At 47.9% G+C, this 15,552-nt stretch overlaps 2 protein-coding genes across 2 annotated transcripts; both read right to left on the bottom strand.

Moving 5' to 3' along the window:
- Nucleotides 1-1,101: 1,101 nt before the first annotated feature.
- On the bottom strand, nt 1,102-1,574 carry LOC118940449 (histone H3). Its single transcript, XM_036949934.2, has one exon. The coding sequence runs from the start codon at nt 1,540-1,542 to the stop codon at nt 1,132-1,134; it is 411 nt and encodes a 136-aa protein (XP_036805829.1). The 5' UTR covers nt 1,543-1,574; the 3' UTR covers nt 1,102-1,131.
- A 4,400-nt stretch (nt 1,575-5,974) lies between these two features.
- On the bottom strand, nt 5,975-6,286 carry LOC118940458 (histone H4). Its single transcript, XM_036949942.2, has one exon. The coding sequence runs from the start codon at nt 6,284-6,286 to the stop codon at nt 5,975-5,977; it is 312 nt and encodes a 103-aa protein (XP_036805837.1).
- Nucleotides 6,287-15,552: the final 9,266 nt, after the last annotated feature.

The following is a 15,552-nucleotide window of genomic DNA, read 5'->3' as shown; positions in this document are numbered from 1 at the left end:
CTGTAATTGGTCAACTACTAATAGGGCAATCATCCCGGCAGCTTCGTAACAGCTGTTTTGCAAGCCCTTGACGATTACATCTATTGATTCCTGCTGTCCTGATACCTTTTCTCTTAAGGGATCTCGGATCTAGTCTAAAGGCCTATCAATGGGTATGGCATTGGAATATTCAATCGCACACTGAATTCATCCCACTAAATACATTCCTTTCATTTCTCCATTTATTCCACCATATCGAAACAACTTACCTATGCACGCACACAAACAAGCACAGAAGGGCGACTTAATAATATCACGTCTAATTTGGTGGCCTACAACATTTCCTGTACCTTCAACCACAACGTTGGTAACAATTTTTTTCGACCACCTTTCACTTGCGCCGGACAGAGATATATCATTTTACTTTCAATAGCTTAGTCAGTCGCATGAATTATGGGGTGCACACAGCTAACGTTGTAATGATCGGATCAAAACATGGATTTTTGGGGCCATCGAGGAATGTCACATGGCCCAGAAATCATTGAATGGCCATTTTCACAAAGGAATAGACAGACTCATTCCAAGAGCAATTGGAATCGAAAAAACACAACGTGCCCCACTTGGGGACCCGAGGACCGAGTTTGGGAAACGCTGGCCTGAAGATCAAATACCAATAGGGAGCCACTATGACGTGCTCACACGCTGACAGTACCCGCGTTTAACCACTAGATGGCCTCCGTGCTCCACGGTAAACTTTTCCCCTCTCATCAGCGGCACTGCAACATGGGACTTTCAAAGTCAGTTGTTCTTAGCTACATAGTGACCATTTTTAACACTTTTTGCCCTATATCATTACTATCACTCATTACTGCTAGTGTATTTTTCCCCTCTTCTACTCTAGGCATACATCTAATCACATATAGAGAGCGTTATTGAAACGACTCAAGTCAGTTAAGAACCAACTCTTATTTACAATCACGGCCGGTGGTGATACAGCCTGGAATCGAACCACGGTCTGTAGTGACTCGAGAACAGGGAACATACACGGTGGGAAAGGGGCGTGTACAAATGGAACAATTGTGCCTTTTTGACTGAAATATGGAGGTGGCTCTTAAAAGAGCCTTTGGGGGATTTTGGAGATCAGGTCATCGTTTATGCGCGCTCTCCGCGAATACGACGGGCCAGCTGGATGTCCTTGGGCATGATGGTCACCCTCTTGGCGTGGATGGCGCACAGGTTGGTGTCCTCGAACAGGCCGACCAGGTAAGCCTCGCTTGCCTCCTGCAGGGCCATCACTGCGGAACTCTGGAAGCGCAGGTCGGTCTTAAAGTCCTGGGCAATTTCTCGCACCAGGCGCTGGAAAGGCAGTTTGCGGATCAGCAGCTCAGTGGACTTCTGGTAACGACGGATCTCTCTAAGAGCCACGGTGCCGGGCCTGTAACGGTGAGGCTTCTTCACGCCGCCGGTGGCCGGGGCGCTCTTGCGCGCAGCCTTGGTGGCGAGCTGCTTCCTGGGTGCTTTGCCACCGGTGGATTTGCGAGCGGTTTGCTTGGTTCTGGCCATGGCGCTAGCTAGCTTCCTTCTTTCACAGTCGGAGTATAGCCTCAAAATGCCTATGTGAAGTTTATAAAGCCGGCAGCGGCGTCTGCTCATTGGTCACCATCTCCGCACCGCCCTGATTGGCCCGTTGCGGAGGCCTCCTCCGCCGCCCATTGGACGGGAGGCTCGGCCTCTCCGTGCCGCCCCAAAATGCAACCCCCACCCTCGCCGAGGCGCGCTTGGGTCTTTTGTTAGGGCCGCGAGCAACGTTACACTTTACGCGCAATAATGCTCTCATTCTAGCCTACTAGTTGTTATCCTTCATTTAGGCCTCATGTGGGCACTTGATACGGTGCCGTGTATATGTGTGTGTGTGTATCTAACACGCCAAATAATTGGCCAGGCATAGAAAGGACACTTTGCGCTTTTGTTGAGCTAGGTGGTTGGCTCTTAAAAGAGCCTTTGGGGGTTGAGTAGTCAAGTTGCAGCCGCACCAGCGATTTTACTTGGCTTTGACGGCCTTCTCAGTCTTCTTGGGGAGCAGCACTGCCTGGATGTTGGGCAGAACACCACCCTGAGCGATGGTCACGCCGCCAAGCAGTTTGTTCAGCTCCTCGTCGTTACGGACTGCCAGCTGCAGGTGACGGGGGATGATACGAGTCTTCTTGTTGTCACGGGCAGCGTTTCCGGCCAACTCCAGGATCTCAGCAGTCAGGTACTCGAGCACTGCGGCCAGGTACACTGGTGCGCCAGCGCCCACACGCTCGGCGTAGTTGCCTTTACGCAGCAGCCTGTGCACACGGCCCACGGGGAACTGGAGCCCGGCACGGGATGAACGTGTCTTTGCCTTCGCCCTGGCCTTGCCTCCGGTTTTGCCTCTTCCGCTCATATTGGTAGCTTCAGTATGTCACAGAAAGTCTGAATGAGCCGCTGGCCACCTCGAGAGCCTTACTTATACCTCGCCACAAAAGCCATCGATTGGCCACCGGACCGGTGTGGCCTTATCCAATTGGAGTGAGGGAGGGACAGACAGACAGGCAGTCAGCCCTAAGCCCGCCCCCACCCACCCGCCCGCAGGCAGGCAGGCAGGCAGCAGAGTGACGAGGGCTAGGCTACTCTGTTTCCCTCCGACTTTTGTGACTTTTTCACGTTGGCGGGAGCGCCAAAGTGACTACTCAAATCACTGAAACATGTATCAATCAATTCGAGAGTGGCTCATAATACCAATGGCTGCTGTCCAACCCACTATAGTATGTATGCTTCTTATTATCAGGATCAATGTGACATGCCAATTCTAACACATCACAACAATGTTGACTGGTGAGGGTGCTGCACTCTTGAGTGACAAATGTAAAGTCATTTAGCCACTCGAAAATGTGGTGCGTAAAAGTCATTCATTTCATTTCTTTTGCACCACGGGTAGGTAGGTGGAATGGAATGACATGCGCTTTTATGGAAAGAGGTGGGTGGCTCTTAAAAGAGCCTTTTGTGGTAACAACATGTGTCGAGTAGAAAGAACACTGTTTGTAATAGGTTTACTTCTTCTTGGGGGCTGCCTTCTTGGCCTTGGCCGCCTTGGGCTTGGCGGCTTTGGGCTTCGCTGCCTTGGTAGCCTTCTTGGGGCTCTTGGCCGCTGCGGCGGGCTTCTTCACCTTCTTTGGGCTCTTGGCGGCCTTTTTGGGTGTAGCGGGCTTCTTGGCCTTCTTGGGGGACTTCTTTGCGGCCACGGCCTTCTTGGCTGCTACCTTCTTGGGCTTCTTGGCGGCGGCGGGCTTCTTGGCGGCCACCTTCTTAGCTTTGGGGGCTGCGGCTTTCTTGGCGGGCTTCTTTGCCTCGACGGCCTTCTTGTTGAGCTTGAAGGAGCCGGAAGCACCGGTGCCCTTGGTCTGGACCAGGGTGCCCTTAGTGACGAGGCTCTTGACGGCGATCTTGACACAGGAGTTGTTCTTCTCCACGTCGTAGCCGCCTGCCGCCAGAGACTTCTTGAGCGCGGCCAGGGACACGCCGCTCCTCTCCTTGGAGGCGGACACCGCCTTGACGATGAGCTCGCCTACGCTGGGTCCCGCTTTCTTGGGCTTGGCTGCTGCCTTCTTCTTGGGTGCCTTGGCCGGCGCGGCGGCGGCGGGTGCTGGTGCGACTTCTGCCATGTCTGTCGTTCGGTCCGGTAAACACACACACTTACAACACTACGGTAGTCTGTGAGGAGGAGTACTTTGCTGTAGACGCTGCTCTGCGCTATTGAAGCTCCACACCGTGCAGGGGGCTGGCCTTAAACGCGACATGAGAACCATGTAGACTCAAGCCACCCAGCTCGGCTTCTCCGGGCTGGCCAAATGCTCTTTCACTTGTGTTTTCTGGTCGCCAATATCGGGCCAAAAGTCACCGACGGAGCCGTGTTTTTGGCCCAAAAGCGAACGGCCCAGCGAGCAGACTTGTGTCCGTTCAGAATAAAGTCATGTGGGCTGCAGAAGCCCCGTGCATTTTGCTGCGACTCGCTCAAAACCTCACAGTTCGACTGTCGGGTGGAGCGGTGCGCACTGCTTTTCCTGTGCTATTTGTCTCCTAAATGGCCTAAAAGTGCATCCGATTGCGAGCACCATTGATTGTGGAGTGAGCCGAGATGTCTGGCAAGGGAATCAAATGGTTTGGCGTCCCCTGATGTGCTCCTTGGTGTTTTAAAGGAGAGCTCTTTTGGGGACCTTAAAACACATGCACTTGTGAGGCCTGGCTGAGACTAGTTTCACGTTGTATTCGTCATGTGTCCAGGAGGCAAACGAAATAATACACTGTCCAACGACATGCTTACTTGCACTGTGTGTGTGATGTTTTATTAGTATGAGTTTATTAGTTGGATTTGGAGCCTGTGTGTTTTCTTGTGCTAGGTAGTCTCTCTCTCTGTCTGTGTGTCTCTTTCAAAAGCGTGTCAGAGAGAGAGAGAGAGAGATAGGCTTGTGGCCTTCTCGCAGTCCTTCCTCGCTTGACTCCGCAGCGTGACTCACTCGTGCCGGTCTTTGTGTCTTTGGGTCTTGGTGTCTGGCTGTGCGGCCGGCGCTATGGAGGCTGGCGCCCCATGTGCTTGTCCGCCCTGATATAGGCCTAGAGAGAGAGAGATTTGGAGCCTCTTCTTCTCTCTCCTCCTCCCTCTTGTACAGGTGTGTGTAAGGGATGTGAAACGGCTAGTTTCAATCGGTGACGTCACTTGCTCTGAGACTGTTGTTGATGATGTGTGCAGAGGGTCCCTGGTTCGGCCTAAAGTTATACTGTTACACAGGCTCCAGTCATCGGAGCACGAGTGGAATCCCACTCACTGTGTTATACTGCCATGCACACATTCCTACCCTGTTCATGTCAGCATCATTTATTCCCTCTCCCCCCTTTTTGACATGTCCTCCACACACACACACACACATATGGATTTGCTTTTTTCACTGACAGGTTGGGTGGCTCTTAAAAGAGCCTTTGGGTTACTACAGCACTCCAAATGGGCTGTTTACTTGGAGCTGGTGTACTTGGTCACGGCCTTGGTGCCCTCGGACACTGCGTGCTTGGCCAGCTCTCCGGGGAGCAGCAGGCGCACTGCGGTCTGGATCTCCCTGGAGGTGATGGTGGAACGCTTGTTGTAGTGGGCCAGGCGAGACGACTCTCCGGCGATACGCTCGAAGATGTCGTTCACGAACGAGTTCATGATTCCCATGGCCTTGGAGGAGATGCCGGTATCGGGGTGGACCTGCTTCAGGACTTTGTACACGTAAATGGCGTAGCTCTCCTTCCTCGACTTTCGGCGTTTCTTGCCGCCTTTCCCTGCGGTCTTGGTGACGGCTTTCTTGGAGCCCTTCTTGGGCGCGGACTTTGCTGGCTCGGGCATGATGCTGATGTCTCGCTGCTTCTCACAAACGAATGAGGGGGTGGAGAGCCCTTTCCCTCTTATGAAGACGAAGCTAAGCTAATTCGCCGGCCGTGGACACACCCCTGCTTTCTCATAGGCGCCCCTGCCATTTGCCCAGTGGAGCTGAGCGCGCATAAGAGCCTTCCACTCAGAGGCTTGCTTCCCTAACAAAGACCATAGCCTATGCTCTGTCACTGGTGGGGAATGGTGTGTTTCCAAAAAAGTCCTACAATGGCCAGAAATAAGGCCCCCCTTTTTGGTACTTGGTGGGGATTTCCCAGCCGTGGTGCCTCAGTAATACGACTGTACGCAAAGCCTGCACTGAACATAGCCTCCTGTCACGAATACTCCCTCCCTGTCCACTCAAGAGTGGCTCATGGTTTAATACGACTGTACGCAAAGCCTGCACTGAACATAGCCTCCTGTCACGAATACTCCCTCCCTGTCCACTCAAGAGTGGCTCATGGTTTCCTACGATAATGGATTTGACCCTTTTGAAGCGGATGTGGGTGGCTCTTAAAAGAGCCTTTGGGTTCAAGTCGGGATGTTGACGTTCCGAGAAGAGTGCGTTTAACCGCCGAAACCGTACAGGGTGCGTCCCTGGCGTTTCAGAGCGTAGACCACGTCCATGGCCGTAACGGTCTTCCTCTTGGCGTGCTCGGTGTAGGTGACGGCGTCACGGATCACGTTCTCAAGGAACACCTTCAGGACACCGCGGGTCTCCTCGTAGATCAGCCCGGAGATACGCTTCACGCCGCCACGGCGAGCCAGACGGCGAATGGCGGGCTTGGTGATTCCCTGGATGTTATCGCGGAGAACCTTACGGTGACGCTTGGCGCCTCCTTTTCCGAGTCCCTTGCCGCCTTTACCTCTTCCAGACATCGTGTGTTCGCTAGCTGAGTTCAAGTGAATTAATGACGTAATTTTAGTAGTAGACAATGGACCTGATCGGACAGCTCAGAGCCTCTGCTCTTTTCTGTCCATAAGAAACAATTGGATTAGTGGAAGAGGCAGGGCAGGCCAGGAACAAGGAAGAAGGGTGTGGTCAGCATGGCATCACCCGAGGCTGAATGCCCTAAGGTTTTTATCAGAACGGTTAGTTTCGCCTTTTTGCTTTTCCCGACATTAATTCGTGGTGTTTTGTTTTAAAAATAGAGGTAAAAAATAAATAAAAATAAAAAAATAAAAATAAAAAAAATATAAAAAATAAGAGGAGAAAAAGGAGGAATAAAAGAGGGATAAAAGGACTTCATTAAAATTGTAGCTCACAGCTGTGCATGGGGAGAGGGGTCAGGGTGCTAAGGAGTGCATTCACATGTATCTACACATTTTCACAAATATCTACACATTTTCATACACACTTATTTTTTTTATTTTTTTTTTTCCTTTCTTTTTTCTTTTCTTTCTTTTTTTTCTTCCTCTCTTCTAGGTCAGCTTCAGCATTATGGACATGGGTGTATCTGTGGTCCATTTGGCCTGTCCTACGGCTTCCTTCAATGATGGGTTGTGAGTGGCTCTGTTGATGAACTTCTGGCCAATGACTGACTGTCTGTTGTTGATTGATGTCAGTCCAGATATGCTGTTAACGTAGTGGTTGCTGATGTATCTTGGTAGTCTGTAAGCCATTTTTGCTGCCATGTTTTGGACTATCTGTAGCCGATTCATCTGCTGCGGTGAAGCTGTTATCCAGGCTGGCAGGGCGTATTCAAAGAGGGGTCGGATGTAGCTGATGTAGACTTTCAGCACTGTCTGAGGTGAGGCTCCATATTTTCTTCCGCACAGCGTTTTTAGGTGGTTTAGTCTTTTTCGTCCCTCTCTCTCTATGTTCGCTATATGGGTTGTCCAGCGCATGTTCTTCTGGAAGGTGACTCCAAGGAATTTTGCTTCTTTTTCTACTTTTATTGTTTCACCGTAGAGTTTGAGATCTATGGGTTTCCTGGTTCTTTTCCCTGTGCTTTTTGTGAAGAGGACACATTGGGTCTTTTGTGGGTTCAATTTTACTCGCCACATGTTGGACCACGACTCGATCATTTCAATAGACTTCTGGAGTTTTTTTGCAGCAAGTTGAGGACATTTGGAGCTGGACCAGTAGCAGAGGTCATCGGCAAACTGTGAGACTTGACCTACGGTGGGTGGAGGGTAGTAGATATCTGATATGTAGAGTAGAAAAAGTAGCGGGCTTAGAACTGCCCCCTGTGGGACACCTGCCTCCGGGGTGAAAGGTGAGGATATTGCTGTGGAGACCTTCACTTTAATTGTACGGTTGTGGAGAAAGCTGGTGATGATGTTTCTGATGGAGAGCGGTAGTTTGAGATTGGAATCTGCGAGCCGGTAACACAGTCCATTGTGCCACATCTTGTCAAATGCTTTCTCTATGTCAAAGAAAACCGCCAGGGTAAGTTCTTTTTTCTTGAAGTTCCGAAGGATGTCCTCTGACAGTCTTAGAATGTTATCGGTGGTTGATCTTGCTTTCCTGAAGCCAGCTTGGTGGATTCCAAGGAGGCCCATTTCCTCGGTGTGGCCGCTCAGTCTTTGGGTGAGTACTCGCTCAAACAGCTTCCCGACATGACTGAGGAGGCTGATTGGTCTGTAGCTTGTGACGTTGTATGGGTCTTTGTCAGGTTTGTGGATCATCGTGACAACTGCAGATTTCCAGGGTAGGGGAAAGTAGCCTTCCGTGAGACATGCTGTGAAGAGGTTGGAAAGAAGGTGCAGGTATTCGTCAGGTGCTTGTTTGATGAGTGTGCTGTCAATGTTGTCTTCCCCTGGTGCTTTGTTTTTTGTTTTTTTCAGGTGGGTCTTGATTTCTTCAATGCTCACAGAGCGGGTGAGGGGATGGTCTACTGGTGTCGGATTTGAGGTGTACACTGTTTTCTGCATTTCTCTGTCGACGATGGTTTTCCAGTCTTTGTCAAAGAGAGGGTCGTCGGGACAAGAATGAACATTTTGTAGGTGGTTTCTGAATAATGTTGCTTTTGTTTTGTTGTCTTCGATGAGTTGGTTTTGAGACTTTAGCACAGGTATGATGTTATTGGTTTTGTCTCCGTTGATTGTTTTGATTTTTTGCCAGAAGGTCCGGGGGTTGGTGTCTGTATCTAGCTGGTGATAGAAGGCAGTCCACTGTTTCTGTTTGTGGAGGGTGAGTTGGTGTCTGATGTGATTTTGCAACCGATTAACTTCTGTTTTCAGGTTGGGTGCTCTTGTTCTAATAAAGTCTCTCCGGATCTTTCTTTTCTGCTTGATGAGACTGAGGATATGTGGTGGGAGTTGTTGTGGTGGTCTGGTGGTGGTAAGTGGGATGGTCTCTTCCCGGGCCTGGATGAGGATACTCCCTATTCTCTCCGCCAGCTGGTCCAGATCTTTGGGGTTCTGCGTTGTTGCTGCAATATTTGTTATCTTGTCTGTAATGCAATTTCTGTATTTTTCCCAGTCTGCTTTCTTGTAGTTGTATCTTTGCTTTTCAGGTGCTTGTTGGAGTTGGAGAGAGAACGTAATTTTCGGTGCTCGGTGCTCTTATTATCTGCGTTTGGTGGACCTGATTGAAGCCATTGGCACAGAAAGCGCGCGCTTTTGCCTGGCCTCTGCTGCAAAGGGGAGGGCGTTCGTTCTAGGGAACTATGGAGGAAGAAGAAATCAAAGCTACTTGCATGCGCGGGAAACACACTCAAATACTGAGCTATGTTGAACACAAGGCCCAACTGTGATGTCCCACTCTTCACATTGATTGGTGTTGTTCTTCTTGTTGTTGTTGTTGTTGTTGCGCCTGATTCAACTCTTTCAATCAGCTGTGCCTCTCCAGGGCTTCAACAAAAATGCCTACTCTACCCCTGCCTGGAGTTGGGAAACACTGAACTAGTAGGATTCAACCCACTGCAGTTGCCAGTCACACCTAATAGAGATAGGCGTTAAAAACCTCAAATAGTGTCACAAGTACAAAGGAGAAACGAAGTGGCACAAACGGGAAACAAATACACAAGGAATGCCACAAATCCTAAGGGGTCCGTAATGTCACCTCAGCAGTCATGTAGCTCTTGAAGGCCATGTAATAACGTCATTCTTCTTTTTCTTCACTAGACATGATCCAGGTGGCCATGGGACGGGTGGTGATACCTCTGCAAGCTGAAATGCAGTAAAACATTCCTCAGACACCCACCCAACACACACACAATAAAGGGATCATTTTCCTATGCGTACAGAGGTGATAGGGATGTGCAAATATTGTATGGTACTTTTTTCAAAAAACAATAACATAGCCTTATATTACGGAAATAGTGGTATGAGGTGGATCCTTTATAGGCCAGAGAGCCTCAGATGTTGCATTGAATGATCTCAACAGGTCATTTCAAAGGGGACAAATGAGGCCCAAGGGCACATACTGGCGATTGACCAATCGGTGCAGTTGATTCACATCTCAGATGTGACTAGGTATCATCTTACAACTTATTGTTGCCACAATTGTCTCTTACATGTACTTAGTGGCTGCCGGCCCTCGGTTTAGTACATCGAGCAACAGAGGTTGCCTTTTAGGAGAACGACTGACAAGCGTTCAACTAGCTGGGATGCAACTAGTGTCATCAAAGCACTTTGTCATAGCAAGTTAGAAGAAATAGGTTAAGGTTACGAAAAGGCTTAGGCTTACCCCAAATGCCACGTCCGTTCGTAGCTGTACTCCGTGTAGGCACAACAAGTCATCACACAGAGAGCACACTTGAAGCACAACTGCACTGCCTGGAAGGCCGCAACGGACTGAATTGGAATCCCTCAAACAGCACGCTAACTACATTCCGCTTTATGATGTCACAGTCAGCCCCTCGGAACACTGGTCCTCAACAATCTCAAACACCTTGGATACCCAAGCCAAACATTCTCGAATCACTCACATTCACAAATCAACCAGGGAGAAGAAGGCTGCCAGGAATTGAATGCTGAAAAGCTAACCTCCTTCACAGAGCAACATCATAGGACTGGGAGTTTGTGTTCAACAGCTTACGTTCCCCTATTATCAAGGGCTTAGTTCCTCTATAGGCTGCAGTGCAGATACTTCACATGCAGAGTACAACAACAAATAACAGAGGGCCTGTTACCACACCCTATAGGCTAGGAGTTGAACTTGGACCACAATGACATTGGTAGTAATTAGCCTGCAGCATAAATGACAGCTCCCTAACGGGGACATAAAGTGGAAATGGAAGTGCGACACATAGAGGAAAAGTCCTAATCCTAATCAAATAGACACATTTATTTGTTTATTCTTTTTTTTATTTCACCTTTATTTAACCAGGTAGGCAAGTTGAGAACAAGTTCTCATTTACAATTGCGACCTGGCCAAGATAAAGCAAAGCACTTCGACACATACAACGACACAGACTTACACATGGAGTAAAACAAACATACAGTCAATAATACAGTATAAACAAGTCTATATACGATGTGAGCAAATGAGGTGAGATAAGGGAGGTAAAGGCAAAAAAAGGCCATGGTGGCAAAGTAAATACAATATAGCAAGTAAAACACCGGAATGGTACATTTGCAATGGAAGAAATGTGCAAAGTAGAAATAAAAATAATGGGGTGCAAAGGAGCAAAATAAATAAATTCATGAAATACAGTAGGGAAAGAGGTAGTTGTTTGGCCTAAATTATAGGTGGGCTATGTACAGGTGCAGTAATCTGTGAGCTGCTCTGACAGTTGGTGCTTAAAGCTAGTGAGGGAGATAAGTGTTTCCAGTTTCAGAGATTTTTGTAGTTCGTTCCAGTCATTGGCAGCAGAGAACTGGAAGGAGAGGCGGCCAAAGAAAGAATTGGTTTTGGGGGTGACTAGAGAGATATACATACACCTGTTTAGCAGATGTCGGAAATGCTTGTGTTACTAGCTCCAACAGCACAGTCAAGTCTAACAAGTAATATCTAACCATGTTCCAACATTCCACACAATACACCCAAATGCAATTGGAATACATCAATATATGGACGAGCAATGTCAGACCGTCCGTAGACTAACATACCTTACAATACAATACTTTATATATCCACATGACATGAGCTATGCAAACCACCTCCACGTTAGGAATGTGCCCAGTGATATCTAACAAAAACACACACCTTCGTGGAACCCACATGGCAAGACAGGAAGGAAGACATGCAGGAGTGCTCATGAAGAAGACCGGAATCATCTCCAATCAAGTGAACAATGTCAAAGGAATAGGGCAGGTCATATAGATAGGGAGGCATTTCACCGCCACCCGCTGGACCACAAGTCATTTTGCCAACACTGGCTCATCATTCAAAGCCACATAGGGAGGGATCTTAACACCACCTGCTGGATCAGAAGTGCCACTCACAATGGCCACACAGACCATTTCTCCCTCAACCTGATGCAATTGTCACAACAAGTATGTGCTCAAAATCAAACATTAACTACAACAGATCATCAAATAGGCAAACACATGCTCATGTAGAGTACCTCAAATTATACAGTTACTTTGTCACCAAACCTAATCTGTCATTCATCTACAAATACATGCTCTTCTAAAGCCACAATGCAATGTTCACATGGTACATTTCATTTCTTACAATCTATGTCACTATTACTTCATTTGACTGCTCTTAAATCATATTCACTTAACCCTTTTCTTCACCTGCTGATTTTCTGCTGCTTTTGTCTCTTGCAGATTTGGAGGTCATGTGAATCTATGTTTCTCAAGTATCAAAAGAGAGAAAATGAAAAACGGAATGCTACTTTTCTCTCTAGCCTAGTGCACTCTTTATCTGTAAGCTCCCCTACTGGTGTAGGTAGCTCCAAAAAAAGGTACAGATGCCATAGAACCTGATCTCGACGACCACATTTTACACCAATGCACCCCGACAATCGGTTGGTGGTCGGGAATCAAGTGGATGATTCTGGGACCAATTACAGGATAGGGGTGAGGAGTGTACTGAACTGTGCCTATAGCATGTCAAAAATCCCTCCAACGGGAAATAGGCCTTGGCAAATGGCCAGGGGCGCTGTCCTTTTCAGCACCACGGAGCTCCCCTATTACCTGTCTCATGAGTGAAGATGCAACAGCAGACAATTCCTGCTCTTTTGTCCTGCAATGACACACTTTAGCCGTGTCATTGCTGCATTTAACTGGCAGCCTGTATTTAGGGCCTTTACTTTGTCGTATCATTTGGTCAAGGGGTTTCGATTCGTCAGCAAATCTTCTTTGAAAAATGAACTAAATCCCACATCAGAAGTCGACTTCAAATCACGCCAAAGACACACGACTCTACTCAACCGGAGTCAATAGTATCAAATATTCTGCACTGTGAAGGTGTCATGTGCTGAGCCATTTAGTTCCTATGAAGCCTATTTACGAAGCCAATGCAGCAATCACCACGTACCTGCCTGCATTGGTGATTGCTATTCTGTAATTGGTCAACTACTAATAGGGCAATCATCCCGGCAGCTTCGTAACAGCTGTTTTGCAAGCCCTTGACGATTACATCTATTGATTCCTGCTGTCCTGATACCTTTTCTCTTAAGGGATCTCGGATCTAGTCTAAAGGCCTATCAATGGGTATGGCATTGGAATATTCAATCGCACACTGAATTCATCCCACTAAATACATTCCTTTCATTTCTCCATTTATTCCACCATATCGAAACAACTTACCTATGCACGCACACAAACAAGCACAGAAGGGCGACTTAATAATATCACGTCTAATTTGGTGGCCTACAACATTTCCTGTACCTTCAACCACAACGTTGGTAACAATTTTTTTCGACCACCTTTCACTTGCGCCGGACAGAGATATATCATTTTACTTTCAATAGCTTAGTCAGTCGCATGAATTATGGGGTGCACACAGCTAACGTTGTAATGATCGGATCAAAACATGGATTTTTGGGGCCATCGAGGAATGTCACATGGCCCAGAAATCATTGAATGGCCATTTTCACAAAGGAATAGACAGACTCATTCCAAGAGCAATTGGAATCGAAAAAACACAACGTGCCCCACTTGGGGACCCGAGGACCGAGTTTGGGAAACGCTGGCCTGAAGATCAAATACCAATAGGGAGCCACTATGACGTGCTCACACGCTGACAGTACCCGCGTTTAACCACTAGATGGCCTCCGTGCTCCACGGTAAACTTTTCCCCTCTCATCAGCGGCACTGCAACATGGGACTTTCAAAGTCAGTTGTTCTTAGCTACATAGTGACCATTTTTAACACTTTTTGCCCTATATCATTACTATCACTTATTACTGCTAGTGTATTTTTCCCCTCTTCTACTCTAGGCATACATCTAATCACATATAGAGAGCGTTATTGAAACGACTCAAGTCAGTTAAGAACCAACTCTTATTTACAATCACGGCCGGTGGTGATACAGCCTGGAATCGAACCACGGTCTGTAGTGACTCGAGAACAGGGAACATACACGGTGGGAAAGGGGCGTGTACAAATGGAACAATTGTGCCTTTTTGACTGAAATATGGAGGTGGCTCTTAAAAGAGCCTTTGGGGGATTTTGGAGATCAGGTCATCGTTTATGCGCGCTCTCCGCGAATACGACGGGCCAGCTGGATGTCCTTGGGCATGATGGTCACCCTCTTGGCGTGGATGGCGCACAGGTTGGTGTCCTCGAACAGGCCGACCAGGTAAGCCTCGCTTGCCTCCTGCAGGGCCATCACTGCGGAACTCTGGAAGCGCAGGTCGGTCTTAAAGTCACCCGCTCTGCTCACAGAGCGGGTGAGGGGATGGTCTACTGGTGTCGGATTTGAGGTGTACACTGTTTTCTGCATTTCTCTGTCGACGATGGTTTTCCAGTCTTTGTCAAAGAGAGGGTCGTCGGGACAAGAATGAACATTTTGTAGGTGGTTTCTGAATAATGTTGCTTTTGTTTTGTTGTCTTCGATGAGTTGGTTTTGAGACTTTAGCACAGGTATGATGTTATTGGTTTTGTCTCCGTTGATTGTTTTGATTTTTTGCCAGAAGGTCCGGGGGTTGGTGTCTGTATCTAGCTGGTGATAGAAGGCAGTCCACTGTTTCTGTTTGTGGAGGGTGAGTTGGTGTCTGATGTGATTTTGCAACCGATTAACTTCTGTTTTCAGGTTGGGTGCTCTTGTTCTAATAAAGTCTCTCCGGATCTTTCTTTTCTGCTTGATGAGACTGAGGATATGTGGTGGGAGTTGTTGTGGTGGTCTGGTGGTGGTAAGTGGGATGGTCTCTTCCCGGGCCTGGATGAGGATACTCCCTATTCTCTCCGCCAGCTGGTCCAGATCTTTGGGGTTCTGCGTTGTTGCTGCAATATTTGTTATCTTGTCTGTAATGCAATTTCTGTATTTTTCCCAGTCTGCTTTCTTGTAGTTGTATCTTTGCTTTTCAGGTGCTTGTTGGAGTTGGAGAGAGAACGTAATTTTCGGTGCTCGGTGCTCTTATTATCTGCGTTTGGTGGACCTGATTGAAGCCATTGGCACAGAAAGCGCGCGCTTTTGCCTGGCCTCTGCTGCAAAGGGGAGGGCGTTCGTTCTAGGGAACTATGGAGGAAGAAGAAATCAAAGCTACTTGCATGCGCGGGAAACACACTCAAATACTGAGCTATGTTGAACACAAGGCCCAACTGTGATGTCCCACTCTTCACATTGATTGGTGTTGTTCTTCTTGTTGTTGTTGTTGTTGTTGCGCCTGATTCAACTCTTTCAATCAGCTGTGCCTCTCCAGGGCTTCAACAAAAATGCCTACTCTACCCCTGCCTGGAGTTGGGAAACACTGAACTAGTAGGATTCAACCCACTGCAGTTGCCAGTCACACCTAATAGAGATAGGCGTTAAAAACCTCAAATAGTGTCACAAGTACAAAGGAGAAACGAAGTGGCACAAACGGGAAACAAATACACAAGGAATGCCACAAATCCTAAGGGGTCCGTAATGTCACCTCAGCAGTCATGTAGCTCTTGAAGGCCATGTAATAACGTCATTCTTCTTTTTCTTCACTAGACATGATCCAGGTGGCCATGGGACGGGTGGTGATACCTCTGCAAGCTGAAATGCAGTAAAACATTCCTCAGACACCCACCCAACACACACACAATAAAGGGATCATTTTCCTATGCGTACAGAGGTGATAGGGATGTGCAAATATTGTATGGTACTTTTTTCA

The sequence above is a fragment of the Oncorhynchus mykiss genome, chromosome 17, assembly GCF_057628025.1.
Source record: "Oncorhynchus mykiss isolate SJ-2025 chromosome 17, ASM5762802v1, whole genome shotgun sequence".
NCBI lineage: Eukaryota > Metazoa > Chordata > Actinopteri > Salmoniformes > Salmonidae > Oncorhynchus > Oncorhynchus mykiss.
This window is presented reverse-complemented; position numbering and strand designations above follow the sequence as displayed.

Bases quoted from the DNA above. Each gene is read 5' to 3' on its own strand.
- LOC118940449 (XM_036949934.2), bottom strand. From the start codon at position 1,542: ATGGCCAGAACCAAGCAAACCGCTCGCAAATCCACCGGTGGCAAAGCA.
- LOC118940458 (XM_036949942.2), bottom strand. From the start codon at position 6,286: ATGTCTGGAAGAGGTAAAGGCGGCAAGGGACTCGGAAAAGGAGGCGCC.